At 40.8% G+C, this 21345-nt stretch overlaps 1 protein-coding gene across 3 annotated transcripts in view; it reads right to left on the bottom strand.

The window, feature by feature from the left end:
• tle2a (TLE family member 2, transcriptional corepressor a) overlaps positions 1-11490 on the bottom strand; it is a 40036-nt gene extending 28546 nt beyond the window's left edge. For 2 of the 3 annotated variants that reach the window (XM_079349886.1, XM_079349887.1), the window contains exon 1: positions 10527-11490. In XM_079349886.1, the coding sequence (XP_079206012.1) occupies positions 10527-10550 (24 nt within the window). In that variant the 5' untranslated portion in view covers positions 10551-11490. The remainder of the gene's footprint in view (positions 1-10526) is intronic. The other variant, XM_079349888.1, reaches the window with a different exon arrangement.
• Between the last annotated feature and the right edge of the window lie 9855 nt (positions 11491-21345).

The raw sequence follows: 21345 nt of genomic DNA, 5'->3' as shown, positions 1-21345 counted from the left end.
CCACAGTGAGGTAAGTGATAGTAACATACTGTATTCTACTCCAAGAAAGAGCTGAGTTTTAGGACGTGGCTTCGTCGGATGAGAGTTTAAGTCTTTCAAAAAAATGTATGATTCAAACAAGTGATAATGGGAGAGGGAGGAAAAGCTTTGATTTGACTCCTAAAGAAACCATGACATCATTTATTGTAAAGTTTTCAGATGTAGTTGATAGTCCATATGCCTCTACATCACTAAGAATCAACTTCAACCTGTTGATTGTGTTTTCAATATGATCATTTAAGATGTATGACTTGTTTTATATACGGCCAGCCATCAGAGGAATTTTTGACAGTGTTACTTTTAAGAGTCACATCATACCGAGGACACACCGCGCTCGCCGCCTTTCTCTGTCCGTCCTACACTCATCCTCCTTCCATTTCCTCTCTATTTATCACTCTCACACAGATTTCAAATCTAAAAATTAACAATGGCCTACACACACACACACACACACACACACACACACACACTACAGTAAAAGAAAAAAAAAAGAACAATCTGCTTAGCTTTACAGATCCTCCAATATTAAACATATAATATGTGTGAAGCACTGAATGAGGGAGCATACATCTGTATGTCGAAAACTTTAACATGTCTGTCATGAATTAATGATGTTCAATGAATGACTTAGTCACAACATGACTCCAAATCGAAAAAGAATGCTTTTGTTTTACATCGGTTTGTTTAATCTGGCGGAGTGAAGCATGCCACAGCACTGTGAGCGTAAGATGCATCGAGTGTTGGAGCAGGTGAAAAAGAAAGAAAGAAAAGAAAGAAAGAAAGACAGAAAGAAAGAAGAAAGAAAGAAAAGAAAGAAAGAAAGAAAGAAAGAAAGAAAGAAAGAAAGAAAGAAAGAAAGAAAGAAAGAAAGAAAGAAAGAAAGAAAGAAAGAAAGAAAAGAAAGAAAGAAAGAAAGAAAGAAAGAAAGAAAGAAAGAAAGAAAGAAAGAAAGAAGAAGAAAGAAAGAAAAGAAAGAAAGAAAGAAAGAAAGAAAGAAAGAAAGAAAGAAAGAAAGAAGAAAGAAAGAAAGAAAGAAGAAAGAAAGAAAGAAAGAAAGAAAGAAAGACAGACAGACAGACAGACAGACAGACAGAAAGAAAGAAAGACAGACAGAAAGAAAGAAAGGGCTGTGGCCTCATTGTTCCTCTTTTTAACAAGCTGCTCTCAATCTGTCGGCCAGATCTCCTATAGAGCCCAGACAGCCACGCACCCCTTCTCCTTACACAAAATCCAACAATAAACACACAAATACAGACTCTCACAGACGTACACACACATTTTGTGGATACACTTTTCTTACACAAAAAGCCATGATTAAACACATACACTGTCTCCCCTCCTCCACAGGACACACACGGAGCAATTACTCTTCTCAGGCAAAAAAAAAAAAAGAAACTCCAAGGCCATTTTAAAGGAGGGTGAAAGTAGAAATAAAGCAAGGACTATCTTACTCTATCTTGTTTATATCATGCCGCCCCTCCCCCTTCCCCTCTTGTGCTTTTCACACTTTTTTTGTGTTAACATACAGTCATGTCCTCCAGAGGACAGGGGGAGGAGAAGAGGCAACCTCCTCAGAAATGGATGCAGGAATGAGGCCAAAGACGTGTATTTACTCATGTTCAAGAGAAGAAAAAAGACATCTCTTCTTCATAAGGTACAGTCAAGGAAAACCACTGTCTGTCTGTCCGGCTCAGTCCTCAGACCCTTACGCTTGACGTGAGTCTGCTGGTTTGATTCACACCAGGACCCATGTGGCCGTCTCTGAATCAGAGGCAGAGCACAGATCGTATCCCAGCACACATAACCCGTCTCCTCCTTTAAACCGCTGTATGCGTCTGTCCCAAAGTTCTGTTCTGGCAAATAGCTGAGCAGACTTTAAAGCGAGAAGTCAGGTCATGGTGCTGGCCTGGTGACCTCTGGGAATAGACCTAGACTCGGAGACTTACCCACCTAATCCTACTACACACAGTTATTCCCTCCTGTCCCGCACAGTCGTGTCCTGGCTCGAAAGCAAACAAGACGCATGCTGTCTGCCCTTGAATGTAGCTTACATAGACTGAAAATCACTGTTACACAACTATAGGCTGGGACTTACAAACAAGCCGTGGAGTCCTGTTCTAATAATGAGAAGGATTGCATGAGGTTGAACTGCATTAAGAGGAAAAAGCTTTTATCTGATATGATTGGAGATCATCTGATTGCTCAACTGTTTGAGAAATCGATGGGGAAGCCCCAAGCAGCCTGCCGAGGTTAGGCTGTGATCTGTTCCAGGCAACCAGCTGGGAAAGCTATACGCTAAAGTTAGACATTTAAAGCAAACTATTGGCAAAAGCTCAATGAGGAAAGCCCTGAAGTGACCACACACACACACACACACACACACACACACACACACACACACACACACACACACACACACACACACACACACACACACACACACACACACACACACACACACACACACACACACACACACACACACACCACACACACACACACACACACAACACACACACACACACACACACACACACACACACACACACACACACACACACACAAAGTCAATTGCAATGATTAAATGAGGACCTGGTGATGATTGGATGAGAGGGAGGGCGTGAACAGGTTATCTTTGGGAACAGAAATATTTTAATCAGACCGCACATCACTTTAGTGGATTGGATGGGGTAGGATAGGAAACAATCCAATAAGGGGCCATTGTTCCAAACACACAAATTGGTGAAAAGGGCCGAACGCCAGCCATACAACTTTGACTACAAGGGCAGCCACATAACAGGCCAGAGTATACTCCCCACACATGCATTAGAGCTGAGGTCAAATGCAACAGAATATATGAATGCAAAGTCATGATCACGAAAGCACTAATGGACACACAATGTCATTTGTGCAGAACAGTGTTCCTGGCAAACATTAAACTTTGGTGTGAAGGGACCATTAACATTGTGGCATTCCCTGAATGAATTCATTCCGGTTTTCATTTAAGTTACCTCTAATTACACCGCGAGCAACAAACCACTATGACCTCACATCCTCGCTCCAAACCCAAACCCACAGATGAGAGTACACAGCCACGAGTCCACTACAAAACGCAAAATGGATGTGTGCGAGAGGCAAGTTTTCCCTACAAATATTTACGAGCACACATGCACTTTATTGTGTTTGCACATGACTGTGGCTGTGCGTCAATATATATGGAAATCCACAAGATGTGTCTCAATCCTCACAGGCCCCATTGACCCGCAGTGATAGAAAACCTGCTAATGGATCTGAAATGGGCCATCGTAGTTATACAAGGTTGTGTGACCATAAGAATATGACATTCACTTAAAGAAAACACTCCTCTGTGTCTGTTTGGTCCAGCCTTGGGATGAGGAGGGAATAGATTTCTCCTGAATGACCTCAAACACTTTACGTCCTATGTTTGGGTTTATCACGTGTAGTATGAACATTTTTAATTCCTATTTAATTTATTATTTTATTTAATTTAAGTTTTATTTTCAACCGTTCATCATTTTCTTCTTCTTCTTGTGAAATAGTTGAAGTTGGTTAGATTAGTAGAAGGTCATGCTTTTGGCTTCAAATTCATGTTGAATTTACCTCCCTAGTCCCTTCAAAGATCTACTTGCATCATTACTTGGCTCATGCTTGAGCATTTAGTACGGCCTTGGGATAGATTTCCATTGATGTAACATGAAAGACTTGTTGCTTCTGATATAGTTACTAAAGCGTATCTACCTTGGTTTTTATACAAATACGTAGAGTATTTGTGAAGGCACATTGTACTGTGTACTGCTGTATTGTTTTCACTGAAACACGGATTGTGCCCTGCTTTAACAAAGACTCCAACAGGAAACCGGGTCATAGTCTTTAAAACGTTTGCCTTTCAAACACGCTAATGTATATAGCCATGATAGGGGATCTAATAGAGGGGAATTTGGCATATGGTAAATGCTAACCTGTGCATTGTAAATTTCCATAACAGCGCTGTAACAAAGCTACACTCTCAATTCAGAGGTACTTTAGATCCAAGTACATCAGTGTAGTTGTAAATATATAAACACTTCCAACAATACTGCAGAAAACCCCACTGGTGAATTGAAAAATTGTTTCATGACATTCCCCCCTTCATCACCCCCTCCCCTCGCTCTCTCGTGGTGAATTTTCCAGAGTTTTGCCTGCCATGGTGTCTCATCGCTTCACCCTTACTTCATGCAGAATATTGACTAAGGGGGTTGGCAGGAAAAAGTTCCAGGATTGAAAAACCTCCCCCTAGGGCTGTGCTTAAAAAAAATAAATAAATAAATAAAAAAATCGACATGGCAATATATCGTGTGCTCATCAGTGTTCCTTGCAAACCTGTACTGATGCTGATGCTACAGAGTTGATATGGCTGCAAAGCTATGATGAGCGTGCTGCTATTCTCAACAAAAAAAGAACAGCTGGAGTAGTGAATCCTGTACAGGACATGGTCATTATCCAAAGTCAATTTTATCCAAAGTCATTTTTATCATATTGTGGTCTCTGTATCATGTTAGGTATCTTATCTTGGGGTTGGGGGGAATACCCAACACTAGTTCAATTTTGGTGTTCTTCAAGTTCACAGTTTTTGGGAAGTTTTCAGGAGAGGGGTGCATAAGTGAAGAGGAATAGAACATGTCTGCTCCGGGAACCATGCAGGTATGAACACATTATTTGCCAATGACTGTGCTTGATGTTGAAGTCCTAATGTATGCTTAGTGGAAGAATATTGGAAAATTCAAGGTATCCCCAAAGACAAAGATTTATCATCCGGCCAAATGTAATCTAACACTCTTTTGACTGACTCATCACCTTCTCTTCAACCGTATCACTAACGTGGCTAATCATTTCAGAATATTCATAATTCATTTTTCTGTTTGTTTGATTGTGGCTCTAACTGTCTCCTTGAGCTGGGAAGATGCTGTGCTGCTGCCTCCCTTCATACAGCTCAGCCCATTAGTCAGGCCACTAATTATACTGCTTACCCACATAGTCGATCATCAGCGTAAACACCCACCGAGCTCCCTCTCTTTCCCTCTCTCATCTGAGTACCACCAAGGACGCGGTGACAGTAGGTCTAACCCAGAATAGAATTCCTCTGTGTATCTTTTGTGTATCCACCCACACATGCCTAAAACACACCTCACCATCTCGGAGGACTGTGAAACATGTCAATACGCCATCCTGCCTCACACGCATTTCAAGTCAAAGCTTCTTATGTCAAATTATTCAAACGGCACTGTCAACCCTCAGTGGTGGTTTGCATTGTTAAAGCAGCTTGTGGTGGGAAAGAAAAGACATTGGGCCCCCCCCCCCTCACTGAACATCTAGTGGCTATCTGCCCAGCTCTGCACTGGAGAAACATGCTGGTAATCTCACAATGATTCCTGCACTTAGACAGGAGGAGCTGCTAGGCACCTGTTTCATTAGCACTACACATCTTTCTTCCTCAGTTTTCTCCCCCAGCCCCCTCCACCTCCTCATTTTTCTCTCCTTCCTCCCGCAAGCCTCGTTATTCAAATTTCCCTGCTGTCAGCCCACATTAGCAAAGCGCCACAGTTTGCCTGTCAGCTGGCTTAATTGCTGGAGGTGCCTTCTTTTATTAGGTAACCCCCTCCGCTCGTTTGTTCTTTCCACCGAGACATAGCTCCACAACAGCTGCTTGTGTAAACCTGCGATGCCCTCAGCCTCTTTTCCTTCAATTTCATCTGCCTTTTCTTTGCCTCTCTCTCTCCATCTAATCGGTGGCTGAGAAATGCTGGCAAGCTCCTGATCAATAGCCACTTTCACCACTGGACAACAGTGGTGATAAAGAGCTAAAAGCATGCTAGGACTGGGGAAGAGGAGGCTTGCTTTATGCTAGCTCTGAGGACGAGAGGAGAAGGATCTCAGTCACTTGTTCAGATTAATCTCCCTACAAAAGTCTCAAACTTGAACTGGTCTGTCCACACCGACTAGTTAAAATACCATCTGTTATAGGCGTTCATTTGAGGAGAAACTAGATACATAGAAGGAGATTTAGACCAAGGTCACGCTTAACAGTATTTAACACGTTTGCCCTTTTTAATGATTTATTAGAATTCTGGATTATATCATTCAGCCTCTGAAATCCAACCAGGTCACTGTAGAGATTAAAGAAGCTCAACTGTAAACGGTGTTAAAACCAAAATCCCCACTTTGCCTTAAAATCAAATTAATGACAACCAATCATGGATCTTAAGAAAACATGGTATGCATTGTTTATGCAATGTAGTATTCAGATCAGAAAGGATAGTGGGTATGATTGGTGACATTCAATGATATACTAAAGAGGTTCATTAGGCCTACTGATACCTTTATAAAAAGGTTTGTTTCTAAAGGTCAAGAAATGTTTGTTTACCTGATAAGTTTCGGCTACTTTGCTTCTGCAGCCTTTATCAGAGGTGTCACGGGATGAAGGCTGCAGAAGCAAAGTAGCCGAAACTTGTCAGGTAAACAAAAATTTATTGGCCTTTAGAAACAAACCTTATTATAAAAAGACATTCAATGATGTGTAGATTGATAGCAACCAGGGACTTTAATGGTGTGAAGATGAAGCTCACAAAAAGGGGTTTATAGAACTACGTATACACATTAGTAATGTAATATTCTGATTTGTGACGCTGTATTCTTTTTTTTTTTTTTAAGTATCCGTTTTTATAAGCGTTTTTTTCCAGACTGTAAAAAAAATTCAACAATGTTGGCTGTTACAGTGACAAATTATTCCTCATTGCTTTATTATCTATATTTATATCTATATTTATTATTATCATATGCTTTTTTAACCTCTGATATAAAACATTCACTCATGTTATTCATACGTGCCTAAAATACTAAAAAGTACATAGCTTTATTCAAATATTTTATTGTTGTAGTACCGTTTGTCATTTAAAGAGGACAAATTACCCACCTTTACCACCTTTTAAAGTAGTCCCCTGAGGTTTAAATGAAGCATCTGTGCTTTGCTTTGGCCCAAATATAACATGAATCGCTCTGTTTGGTCTTTAAATTGCAATGAGCCTCCCATAAGTTTTCTTAGTAGACATCACTCCTATGCTAGTGAGAATAAACATGGCTGACCTGGGAAAAGGCTCTAGGAGGGGTGTGGAATCCATGGGTGGAGAAAACAGGGATGGGGAGGGTACATTTTATATTTTACCAGAATCCCACTGTGACATCACAAGGAGAGCACATTCAAAAACGGAGCTTTTGTCTCTGTGGTGTAAAACTTATGCAGACCACAAACAAAGGACTGATGGGTTTATTGCAAATGTCGTAGGTTGGTAGACACTCAGGTTACCCAAATACACTGTAAAAGTGGATTTCTAAAAATATGTCCCCTTTAACACTATCAACCACTGTTTGTTAGAGGATTAAAAGTAATATTGCTGTTTATTTTTTTTTTAATTAATGTCACTGACTTCATAGGTGACACTTACCAGAAAATGCCCAGGATATAAAAGGACTGTCGTAGGTACTGTGCTTACTTGTTTATGGGAATAAAAAAAGCCGTATTTTGTATAACTGTAAAGCCGAGGGCAGCTCAGTTCTCTACAATAAGCTTCACATAATTACCCAACTGAAGACAACGAGAGCAATGTTCAAACTGGCAACTGAAAACTCAAGTGATCAAATCCAAGGGCAAACATACCCAAAGTGTCCTTCAGACAAAATAATTAATGGTTGCATGTACAGCCCAAGTGGAAAATAGTTGATTGAATATAAGAACCATGATCACATTTTAGAGATCAGTTTTACATTAGCTCCGTTTGCCCACCCTGCAAGCGCTCCCCCCAGCACAGGGCATACTACAGGTTTAAATGGTGGGAATATCTTATTCTCATCTTGATGTCAATTTTGACAGCTTTTAGTCTCTGCCGTCTTCAATCACTCGTAGATAATTGTGGAGACTGCTACATATCTGGCCAACTGGTGAGAGAAACATATCAAACATTAAGCAACGTATGCCTTCTTTGTTTAAATGGGTCAAACGATAACTGTATTTATGTCATTACAGGATGTCATTTTGAGTTTAATACAATTTGATATGCTCTTTTGATGTATATTTTTTTTCTCTCTCTCATTTCTCTTATTTGTTGTGTCTGCAGCTATAGCAGATTTGAAAGAACATTAAGGATCTGAGACAGATCTTCCTGCCATGTCGTGTTCACTTCTCAGCTGGTCTGTGTTTGGCAAAATCAAATAGGCACAAATATGGGCCCGAAGCATTTTTAAGAACATCTCCATGTCATGCTCAAACAATGTAGAGTACATCTGTGCCCTGCACATCATTAAATGTTTAATCTCTCAAAAGTTCAGCTGTTGTTTTTTACAAAATGTATGATTAAAAACAAGCAAAAGATTGTTTTTGCCTCTTGGAATTTGCACCACCTATTAGTGTTCCTTATCAATGTGTGTATTGTTAAGGTAAATGTTTTAAAACAAGATCAAAACAAAGTTTAGATTTTAACCCATTTTCTAGAGAGTCCTGCTGTTTTACAGCCTATTGTTCTTGTACGCTTACTCTATGTTAACGATTTTTTTTGCACCAATACAGCAAATCAAATTCCTTGTATATGGAAACGTACCTGGCCATAAACCTGATTTTTGATTCCGATTTTATGACACAAGCAATTGTGAAAATCTGCCACAAGACGCAATAAAGATGGCTGTGAAAGGATACACTACCTAACAGAAGGGAACAAAGTGGCTTTGTTACACGAATAATGAAAATGTGTTTGAAATAGTTGAACTATTTGTAATTTTCATTTGATTGAAACAAGCTACATTTTCAATACAATGTGGGTCACAGGTTTATATAATATATGGGTCACATCCTTCACAGCAGTCAAGTAGCCGGTGATGACAGGTTACTACCAGCCCAGCATTTCAGGGATTAAACAGTTTGCCGCGTGGAGTGGTCCTTCACTGCGAGGTGCAAACAAGAGCCAGTGAGGGCCACAGACTTTCTCAGGACGGGTGTCTCACATAGGTCTCGTTGAGATCTGTGGAGGGTTGAAACAAAACAGGGAGCGCAGGCCTAAACATTCCACCCAGACCGGCCACAGTCTGCTCCTCTCGCCCTGGGACGCCTGCCCATACATTAAGATGTGGTTTGGAGCTCTCACAGGAACACAGCTAGGAGAGGCTGGATGAGAGGGATTGGGTTTACAGTGTAAACCACAGAGCCACAGTCTGCCTCCTGCCCTGCCTTCCTGCAGTCAGCTCCACTACACACACAGCTGCTGGTGTGAATATTATGTACAGTATGCTACTTGTGTGTGTGCAGTATGCTATGGCTATAGACAAACTTACAATATTAGTTTAAAGGAAGATAAAGTCACAATGCAAACAGATCAAAACAACACCTATTAGGGTCTTTTCTTGCATGAATGAGTTGGAGGAATTAATTAAGATGGTGTCCACACATTTGCATGAACTCATACGTCAGTGTGCTTAATCTGGTTTCAATGCGTTGGATATGAATGTGAAAACACAGTCAGGGGTGGGGTGCAGGGAGGCACGGCTAAGGGATGTAGATGAGGGTTAGACAAATGAGCAGGTCTTAATTGATACTTCACACAGCTGGAGGGCCAGTGTTTATGTATTTCGGTCAGCTCAAAAGCTCTCCACCTAACCTGACTAAAACAAATTACATCCATGCAGCATGAAATCGCTCCAAACCCTTATAAATAAAAACCCTAAAAGACATTGAATGCTGACTTCTTCTCTCATTTTTACAGACAAATTAAGCATTTAGTAATGGACTTCTGGTTGTGGTTGGATCTTAAAAAAAAGAGGGGCAGCTTGCTTCAATACATCAAAATCAGTAAATCATGGGATTGGGTTATGGATGATTGAAAAGTACTTAAAAACAATAGCAGATTTTTTTTCCTTCCAAACAAGTGGCACTTGAGAAGGGCAGTCCATTGAGTAAAAGGTGTCAACAAGCCAAGTTGACTCACCCCCTCTTTCTCCCTCTCCCTTGTGTGAGTAAGGGACAAACACACACTTCATCATCTGGGTCAACGCCACATCGGTTTGGAAATAGAAGGGAACTGTTTCTGAACTGGAGGTGGCCACCAAGGACACGAGATTCACACACAAAAGATACTCGGCAGAGTTGAGCGCTGTTAAAGCAGGAGTTTGCTTCATTAAACTAATAATGACAGCAACATGCCTGACCTTCATAAATTACACTGGGCGTTAATATAGCCTAATGGATAAGACGCTTATTTTGATCACGTTTTCTCCACAACAGAGTCCCCGGAAATGCTATATGCAAGGATGGCACTATAGCGGTTCTTCACATTTAATACGGCTTAAAATCCATTTGTCTTTCAGTATAGACACGTTTTCATTAAAGTTTGAAATACAAGACATTCAGCTCGCGTGCAGACGGTTACATAGCAACGTAGCCTACTTACCGGTGGTCGGTTTTGAGGAAACATTGTAGCCGCCGACTTGTGTGTCTCCGTGTGCGTTTTTTTTTGTCCTTCTTTCTCCCCTTTGGGCCGGAAAGCTTCGTCGAAAAATACGAGCAGCCAATGTACTATTGTTGGTCTCAGAGAGGCATTTGGCCCGCTTTCAAAGGTAATGGCAAAGCGAATCTCGAACAGCTCATTCCTTGCTTCAAGACTCCTTTGTTCTGGGAGATATCTCCAGCCCCAAAACCGCACCGCGCTCGACGGGGAGAGGAGAGGAGAAACACCCGGTCCGAGGAGGGAGCTTTCTTTCCAAGTCCTCAACTGTGCGATCCCAGCGATTATAATATCGCAACTGGTTTCCCCTCTCCGATTTTTCTTCTCGCCTTGTGTAGCATAAAGGCCAATGAGATGGGGTGGGGGGGGGGAGAGAAATGTGGTTAGCTTGTGGCTTCAGAGACGGACACACCGCCGGCACATTCAATGCAGCCACAGCCTCTTTTGTCTCGCTCGTTGGCCTGCACTCTTTTCACACAACACTCCCAGTCCCTCTCTTCTCTCACTCCCCCCTTCTCTGAATCTCAATGGGACATAACATATGAGGAGCTTTCTTCAAGGGGGGGGGGGGGGGGGGCTAAAGACAAGGTTTTGCCTATACTTCTCCCTCACACGTTGTTATGCCCAAATTAAAAATCATGTGTTCATTTGTGTCTGGAAAAAATGTGCCTTTGGAAGTTTAACTACATGGGCAAAAAAGACAAAGCTGTTCTTCAAAAAGCCTGACATTTGCAAAGAAACCTTTGCTGTTTTTTTTCCTCCTGTGATTTTAAAATCGTAATTAGCTTCATCCATTTAAAGCCATGAAATAGAAACACTATCCTCGCAATTAAGACATTTTCATTCTATAAAAAGTGCATAATTTTCTTGAGAAACAAGAGGATTCAGAGGAAATATTCAGTGATTGAATGAAATCTCCACGTGGGGCTCAGTCTCCGCACAGTAAACACTGGTAAAATGAGCCAATGAGAGCCGAGGACACCCACGTGGGGTGTACTGACCGTTTGCTGATTGGAGGGCACAGGTAGCACAATGCCTCGCACGTCAATCAAGCCCGCTACACTAGCTCTGCGAGGTTAACCCTTTCCTGGGTACAGGCAGTGATTGGGGGGTAAGGAGATGTGTGGTGGCTGTATCAAGATACAGTGGTTTTCCTTTTTCTCCCCACAAACTGTCAGTGCCTAAAAAATCCTGCATTAACCCCCTTTCGTCCTTGTTGATGTGGAAGTAAATGTACTCTGCGCTATGTTCTGTAACCTTGTATTTTTCTTCATGCCAAAAACTAATCATGACCACAGTGAACATAAAATGGACCCAAAAAGATATAAATAAGAGCCAAAGAGAATGCTCACAGAGACTACAATAACGTAATGCGTGCACATAGCGTTACATCAAACTTGTGCGTTGTTGTTACGGAAAAAGGGGAATTGTGGCGACGAAGGCAGAAATGGTGGAAAAATTGGTATTCTGGTGGCACGACCCCTTTGGCGGGGCTCATAATTAGAGAGAGAGATATTGAAAAAGCAATTTCTGACAGTGGAAATCACAACCTGCCAGAGGTGGAGTTGGAAAATAGATGGTTGTGTGTGTGTGTGTGTGTGTGTGTTTGTGTGAGAGTTTGTGTGTGTGTGTGTGTGTGTGTGTGTGTGTGTGTGTGTGAGAAAGAGACTGAGAGAGGAAAGGCAGAGGGTGAGGAAGGGAGGGAGGGAGGGAAGGAGGAGGAAGAGAATAAAGGATGAAGGACAGCGGGGGGGATGCTGAGAAAGACGAGCCAGTAGGAAGGTTAGAGATTGAACGAGAGGGAGAGTGCACACGGGTGATGAAAAAAAAAAGTGTGCGTGTGTCTCATGCAAGGAAGTATTGTGTGTGTGTGTGCGTGCTTGTGTGTGTGTTCAGCAGACAAGTGAGGGAATGAAAAGGAGAGAAGGGTAAGGGGAGTAAGTGGGCAGAGAGGAGAAGGGAAGAGACAAAGAGAGAGAGAGAGAGAGAGAGAGAAAGATTTTATTGCCATTTTTCCTATGAATTTTAATGCACAGCCCTGGTCTCCCTCCCAGATTCTTGGATCACATTTATTAGAAAAAAAAAGTCATGAGGAATGCAGAGCTTTGCAGCCTACTACTGCATTGGGAGATGCTTCATGTGTGTGTGTGTGTGTTTTGGGGAAGGGGGTACACAGGATGTATTCGACTTCATTGCTGGGCGAAGGCATAATGATAGATCATAGAAAATGATAAGTGAAGGACACACATTATTGCTATTGGCAGGTCAGATGAAGGAGTGGTGTGCCTGTGCTGTGTGTGTGTGTGTTTGTATTTGTGTGTGTGTGTGTTGTTGTTGTTGTTGTTGTTGGCTGAGCCCCAGTGATTAAATACACATAGTCCACATACAGAGACTGTGAGCAGCAGGACATCAAAGTCTGCCCACAATAGTATGGGACCACAATGGTGGTGATGCTGCAGGAGCTTTTGGTTCTAGCACGTATTTGTGAAGTTTAAAGAAACAGTTGTGTCACACACATGCTGATTGCAATAAAAAAAAAAATACATGCTCATCTATCCACCTAAACATTGTGGGAAACTGCCCAAGGGAGCAACAGCATCCTTTTAAAACCACAATATAAGGTTTGGAAAAAACATATCCCTGCAACACATGCCAAACCACCAGCAAAGTACACCAACAGCAGAACACAGTGGGAGTATGTTTTTAAAACGAGGCGATGAAAACATTACAAGTTCCCACAAAAACTCTAGAGACAACTTAATTTCTGTCCATGTTAAATTACGACTATATTAGCATAACTGGGCCTCCCAATAACACTGGACAATTAAGGTCTACCGGACATATCTTTGTTGAAGAAGAAAATGGACTATGTTTTTACACACTCATTGGGAGGTCATACAATGAAAATGTTAGCTTTACCTTTCTGCTGCTGTCTTAGTATATTTCTACTTTAACTACTCTGAAACACATTGAGTGATGGTAAGCATTTATGATGTAGAATACATTTAGAGAAAGTCTTTAAGCCTTTCATTTTTAGACACAGGGCCTACTGTAGTTTCAAATGTGCCACAATCACAAGGTCTAGGGGACTGGTGCAGACACATCAAGGGGCTACAAGTCATAATACATTTCCAGCTCTTCACTTATATTTTACGAGATGTGAAAAAAAAACCTCTTCCTTTTAATCTTATTCTACTTTTTTTTTTTTTTTTTTTACAATGCACAGCAAACCCTTCCTGTCTGAGAAATTAAAACGTTCCCCCTGTCTTGAAATATATTAAACAAACATTTACTTTTCTCTAATTAGTCAAAATCACAACCTAAATTAAAAGATTGAAATTCAAATAAGCCCTTGGACACTTAAAAGGGACAGTGACATATTTTTCTTATAATAATAATAATAATTCAACTTTTTTAATGTACAACTGAGAGTGCTGACATCAGAAGTCTCCCAAGAGTGAATGGAAGGATAGTGGTTGAAGGTGGTTTGGTTCCGGTCATAAACTTTTGGTTTTGTGGTATCCCAATTCAATCTCCACCCCACCCAACCCCACAATTTCTCCCCGATGGGCCCAGCAGGGGCTTGAGTGACAGGAAGACAAGGCCACTATGTTGTCACACTGGTGCCCTCCCCCAGCCCCTACCCAAACCCCCCAGTTCCACCTCATTTTGCCCCCCACCTCTTCCTTGTCCCTCATCAGACAAGCTGGGTGTCAGCGAGGAGACGGCATTGTGATTTATTGGTCTCTAGTCCTCTTGGGTCCCTCCCCTCTTACACACACACCTCCACACAATCTCCAACTCCTCCTCTCCATCCTCCTTCTCCACCACCCTCTATTTTACCATCCCCCCTCGCCACCCCCCAACACACACACACACACACACACACACACCTTACCCCTCCCCTCCTGTCCTCTCCTGCTGCATGGCCCCTGGGGGAGCGAAAGGGTAATGACCCACATCAGCAGCAGCTATGCACGAACACACACACACACACACACACAACCACGCCACACGCGCACACACCTCTCCTCCATGCACACAGATACAAAATAAATACCCCATGTGACACACATACGCACATGTATGCACACATAAAACACACACTGACACATTTACGCCCACAGGCATGTGTGTGTGTGGGAACTCAGGAATTCCACTGCTGTGCCAAAACGTTGTTTCCCCTCTCTCAAGTCTCCTCCACACTGAAGAGATCAATTCAAAACCATCTTCTATTATATTTACTAATCTCTTCTTTTTTTTGGTGAATAGAAAAGATTCAATAACAATCTGTTATAACCTCAGGAAAAGGGAACTAAAAGCTTTTTCACTTGATCTATTCCTTATAAGACACAACAAAGAGAGGATTTGTGTCGCTGTGTACAAGATCTCCATTTGACTTTCAGAATATACTTGAAAGTTTCAGCTTGTCTAAAATGGCCATGGAATTCAAAATTGCACAGCGCACTCACAAAAGTACAGTTGAAGCTCAAGGAGTTATAGATTCTCCTCATGGTGTCTTGTTGCAAAAAATATTTCTTCATTTATGCTGGATGAATTCTAGACAAGGCAAGCACAAAGATGATTCATTTTCTCACATTATTTCTACGGGGGGAGTGACAAAAGAGCATCTCTCCAGAGGCTGATTTTAAATTCAGACAGTTGAGCCACACCAGTGAAGAGTGAAGAGGTTAAATCTGAGCATTGACTTGCTAATACTAATGAGGTGGTGTGCTGTCACTTCTCTCACACAGCCACGCTCTCATTGAAAAAAAGTGAACCGTCAAAGGTTTCAACTAAACGTGATTGTTGGCAAGCTTGAGAGTGTTGAATTGTGAGTTATAATAGAAAGGGGAGCGCATTAATTAAGTATTCTGTTAAAGTAGACAAGGGATGTAATTATGAGTGAAATGATTTGTTGGATTACAGAACCTGTCAAGAAAAAAAAAAAAAAAAAAAAAACAAACAGAAAGAAAGAGGAATTTCCTTAATTAGAACCCCGCAAGCACTTTTTTAAATAGTACCCACATTTTTTATTTATCTACAGCAAACGACAACACCATCTCGATATGTAAGCTATAATTAATATGTAACAAGAAATGTTTAATTATCTATTTAATATAATGGCAAAATACAGTTGACATAAAATAGGTCAATATAAGGGTACCTGCGATCAACAAAAACTCTCATTTCCACTTTCAAAAACAATGTATTTGATGTGTCATGCATGTTTACCATAAACACGCCAAACAAACTACAATACTGCATTATTGCCCCCTGCTGCTCTACACAAGTATTGCAGAGTAATATAATGGATAAGATAGGCAGAGGGTTCCTTTTCTCCCTGGCTCGATACTGCAGTCCGATTAATAGGTGATAGCCAACACAATATGTTAATAAACCGGGAGCAGTTGACTATGCCAACAGCTGAATAATAACTGGTTCTGTGTTGGCTTCATGAGGTCTGGCTTCACTTGACGTCAGGTTTACGTCAAACGTTAGTGGCCTATAACCTGCTTCTCGTTTCACCTCATGCTCAGTGAAACGGACATATATTCAATTAATACTGTTCTAAAAATGTCAAAACATTTTTTACTTTGCAACATCGATAAAAGTAGCAAACAAGTAGGCCTACTCTGCAAATGTTCCGGAAGCATACCTCAACTACGACTGTTTACCACACGATGACGCTATTACACTGAACATGGCGAACTGTCTCTATGTGAAGCGCATTAGCCGTCTCTCAACCCAACACGTATTCATTTCATAACACTCAGTCAGACCCCAGCATGTACACATGGTCAGACAATTAGATTTTTTTCCTGGTTAAATAGAACAATATAAATAAAATGACAGTTTGGCATTAAAAAAAGCTCTTTTGTAAACTTGTAAAATATGACGTATTTAAAGTTGTATTTAATGTTTAATGAAATTGCGATTTTATGATTTCTGATTAACCATAATTGACATTGTCTGGGCCGTTTGGATACCTTCTCACCTTTTTGTTGCACATGACGCATAGTAATCAGTAAAAATAAAAAGGACACAAAGTTTGTTGTTCATATTGTATAACAGCAGACTTGTTTATGTTTATTGTCTAAACCTTTAACCCATTCTGGGCCTTAACTTCTTCTACCTCTGTGCCTTGTCCTTTTGTCTTCATAAATGAAGAAATATCACATGTTTAAATGTTGTGTTTTTCTTTCTGTGCTTTACCTTTTGATTACAGAGCAAAATGTAAGTTTCTTTACCTCTTGCCAATATCCTGTTCTTTTTCACCAACACTTTTCCTTCTTCGGGACTGATGAATTTGAGGAAAATGAACCATCTTCTCCGTCTCCTTCTTGGCTAGCATCATACCCGAACATTTTCCCTCCTTCATTCACTTTTCCCTCTCAATCTTCAGATTTCTGGCACAGGAAGGCATCATGTATTTTCCATGGGCGACTCAGCTGGCTGCTGAGCATGCAGGCCCAGGCCTCCTACTTCCCCCTGTTCTCCTTCTGTCTCTTCTGCAGAAAATTCAATATGCACAACAGATATACATGGAGATAAATGTAAAATGCTTGTGTATGAGTCCCAACTCTGCTTTGTAATTGTGTTAATAGTCTTCAATGAAGCGAGAACTTTCAGAGGCCTGAAGCAATTTCCTGCACAGATTTGGGATTTACTACCTGCAGAAAATATATAATCACAAAGACAGACCACATTTGGAGTAACTAGCAAAACAGGGGTGCTAAATGACACCTTCAGATTGATGTTCAACACCCAAATAACCCACAGGGGGTGACTTACTGTGTACTCAATGCTGCTGATTTAGTAGCATGCCACACTGTTAAGTTTGGATTTCTCCAAAATTGCAGTGAAAGTGTCATTCAGGAGAATATGTTGGTATTTTTGTATTGCCACCCCTAAACTGTGCCCTCACACACACAGCTTTGCTAGGCTGTTATCTCCTCTCTGGTCCCCATAATATGTTAAACTCTGCCATCTAAATCTGGAAACATAACACAACATAACATAGCATAACAAATCATAACATAACATAACCTTTTTAACATAGCCTTTTAGAAAGTCAGGGGTTTAATAATGTTAGCATTAGAACATATCATACCGAGCTGACCACATGGGTGGTCTCTGCATGAGCCTATATGCATGATTGCTCTACAGTATCTCACTGTATATTAGCGTGTGACTTTCTTGTGTAAACACACAACAGTAATAAGACTCCACCTTTCTTGATTAAACTGTCATGTGCATTAAATGCAAAAGCCTGGATTAATCCACGTTACCATGGCTACACGGTGCTGTGCTCCTTTCGTATGACATCATTCTGACCGACCTGAAACAGAACCTTGAGCTGTTCCCTAACAGAGGCCCTGTCACACTCGGCCTCTAGCGCCCGAGCTGAGGTTTGTTTACCTCTCTGTGTCGCTATGTCAAAGCAGGACTTTTCCTCTCAACCATAAATCGGTAAAGTCCTGCATGACTTGCAGGGTCAGGGGAGAGAACGACCCTGAGCACCCAGCCACAGAAAAAGCAAAGGTGTGTGAGTATATATATATTCCATATATATCCCTCATCGGGTCACTCGTGGTGAGAATTGCTAGCAGCCAGATAAACGACTTCTGCTCTTTTCCTTACCAGTCTCTCTCTCTTGCTTGGAAGAAATGTGGCATTATCCAGACAGGGCCCCTGCAGCAGGGCCCCAAGCACAGAAGTGCTGTCCAAGACAACATGCAAAGGCCAAGAGACTGGAGACTGGAAGCTGGAGAGGAGAGGGCGGTAGATACCTCCTCAGACTGTTTACGACCACCTCCACTACAGCCAAAAGCGGCTCCTGGACCGCGAGATTCACTCAATATTTCTTACTTTCTGGCACGTCTGTGCCAGTAAGAGTGAAATAAGATCAAAGTAAAGCAGTTGCTAGAAATACGTTTTGACACTTTGCATGGTTTCATCACTCCAACCAAAGGTCTCATTTAGCAGCTCAAACTGATTTTGAACTCCCTTTCCTGAGTTACAAAATTGAACATGAAAGATACAATGTCCACTTTTGTTTAAATGAAAGAGAGAGTTTTTTGTGGCCTAATTGTTTACATTTCATTGAAAAAACTTATCCTGGCATTCTGTTGTTTTCATAATGTTAGCTTGTGTTATGTACCTATACCTGGTCTCAAATGATCTGTCTTTTGAAACTTGTTTAATTCATAATCCCTAATCAGAGTTTATTGTTGCATGAGGATGAGCAGAATAAATAAAAATGTGTAAACTACCTTCAGTGGACGACGTAATCCCTCTATCAAGTTCAGGGTCTTTTAATCTTGATGAAGTCATGGTCCCAATATAAGAGGACAGATATTTATTCGAAGTTTAAACATTGGGACAATTAATGGAAGCAGGAGTAGTGTCTGTAGAAAAGTTCTAGGTGCACCTTAGAAAAACCAGAACAGTAGTTAATATCTTTTCAATAACAAATTATTTTTATTTGTTGATGGGGCACAAAGTTACCTGGTGGCGCCCCTGGCTAGTGAATATCTTTAAGTTGCAATGGGGTTGCTCATGTCAACTTCGTTATTCTGAGGAATGGAAATCATCATTAGTTGCTACAGCAGCTATGTCAGGCTGGCCTGCTACAGGCTACAAACTTGTTACACAGTGAGGTTGGACTATAGTCTCTTCTGCTCAACTTCTTTGCTGCACTTTAATGCTAAAATGGACTACTGTGATCGCAATCACTATGATAGACTCTGTGACCTGATCTACATGAATCATAAAGAAAAATAAATGGAACAAAAGTTACCTTAATTCGATCACTTTTTTGAATGATGAGGCTCCTTTGCCGTTAACGTTTGTCATTTCTAATAGTGTCTATGTTGTTGATGGTGTCTTCACAAATCTACATGGAACGCTTACAAAGGAGGTGTTTGGGCTAAAATTGATTTTCAAGTAAGATCAGTGGTAGCTGCCTTATTGAAATGAAATCCATGGACAGTGGACACAATGATCAGTAAAATCTTAAAACCAGGTTTATTAAATAATTCCCTCAGCACATCAAGGTCAGACAAGTGGCTCCATCTGATTTGAGTCTAGTGGGCTTAATTATAAAGTAGCATATTCATGCCTTTTTATTCGAGACTACACAAGGCCATGACACTGTCTGATGAAGAGGCATTAATAAATTATGGTGTGTGTGTGTGTGTGTGTGTGTGTGTGTGTGTGTGTGTGTGGTTATGACTAAGTTTGGAATATAAAAAGAGTTAATTAGTGTTCCTTTTTGCAGTAGCAGTACTTTTGGCATTGCAGTAGGAAGACAAGTCTGTTTCTATCATAGAGAAAAACAACAGAGACTAGCTGCTCATTTCTAGAGGCATTTTAATTGCTAGAATACAGCGCCAAGCTAAAATTGTCTCAACCTAGCTCCAGCATGAGAAAGTAACAGAAGCTGCTTGCTTTTACACCTCTGATGCATGCTGCAAAATAATGTTACTGTTCAAAATACTCTGAAATATAACATACTGACATTGGGTGCACTTAATGAAATCCTCTGACAATTGTGAACTAATAGTAATTTCTTATGCATCTGATTCTGTGCACATCTGGGTTTGATCTTATCAAATTCTTCCCTCCAAAACTAAATTCATCACATAAAAACAGAATGAAAAAATACTTTTCAGCGAATTTCAGAGGCCCTTCATGTAAAATGGTACATCCAAAAAATGCCTAACCCTTTAAGTATATCAATGCATTAGCCTTTGTCTCTAGACACATAGGGTAAGAGTTGCCGTGGTTATAAGACTGCCCCTTTGAATGTGAGTGTCATAGTGAAGCAGTAAGTGATATTCTCTAAGGCGGTTTCCTCCTTTTCTAGGTGCTAATAAAATTAAATTTATCAAAGGCTGGAAAATAAGAGCAGCCCCCCCCCCCCGACTTCTTTAACTTTTTATTGCCTAAACTCTCTTCTTCTGTGTCAGTGCATGCAAGGAGCTTAAGGGGGACATTGCCCTGAGTTTGAGTCATGCTACTCATTTTATGATGCCACCTTCTATCTTAACTACTAAATTATGCAAATATTGTTTGAGAAATTGATAGACAGTATAACAGTTAACAATTGGCATGTTATTTCAACTTGAAATGAGAAGATTTTAAAAATCCCAGATTTTCTAGCCGTCCAACATTCATTGCTGTTTCCAGTTTAAAACAGGGCGTAGACTGACCAAAGAAGGCAAAATAGTCATGTATATAACTACCACAGCATAAAAAATTCTGGCAACTGAATCCTTTTTGTCATGCTTTACTGCTTCAGTACATGGTTGTTGTTGTTTTTGTTACTGATATGGCTTTTTTCAAAAGACCACTTCCCATCCAGCTATGGGTCAGTAACAGAATTCATCCCTTTTGGGGCCGCCAGTTTGGCTCAGTGTTTGGAGCATGTGCCCAATGTGCACAACCCGTGCATCTGTCCTGGGTTTTAGTCTAGCCCTTCACACATGCTGCATGTCAAAGCGCACTCCCAATACTTCCTGCCTCTTTTTATTCTTGTCAGAATAAAATCAAAGAAATTGCCCGAAATTGCCCGAATTGCCCGATATCAGAAATAATTCCTTTCATGTGGACCAAACCATTCAAGATATGAGATAGTTTTTCAGGAATGCTTTTTTTTTTTTTTTTCCAAAAAATGTAATTGTCAGGAAATGTTTGTCTGCAGAGCTAACATACTTTATGTTTAATATGAAGAAAAAGAAGATTTACATTATTGATCCCT

This window comes from Symphodus melops, assembly GCF_947650265.1.
Source record: "Symphodus melops genome assembly, chromosome: 8".
Classification (NCBI taxonomy): domain Eukaryota; kingdom Metazoa; phylum Chordata; class Actinopteri; order Labriformes; family Labridae; genus Symphodus; species Symphodus melops.
The sequence above is the reverse complement of the archived record's forward strand: the minus strand, read 5'-3'. Positions and strand labels throughout refer to the sequence as shown.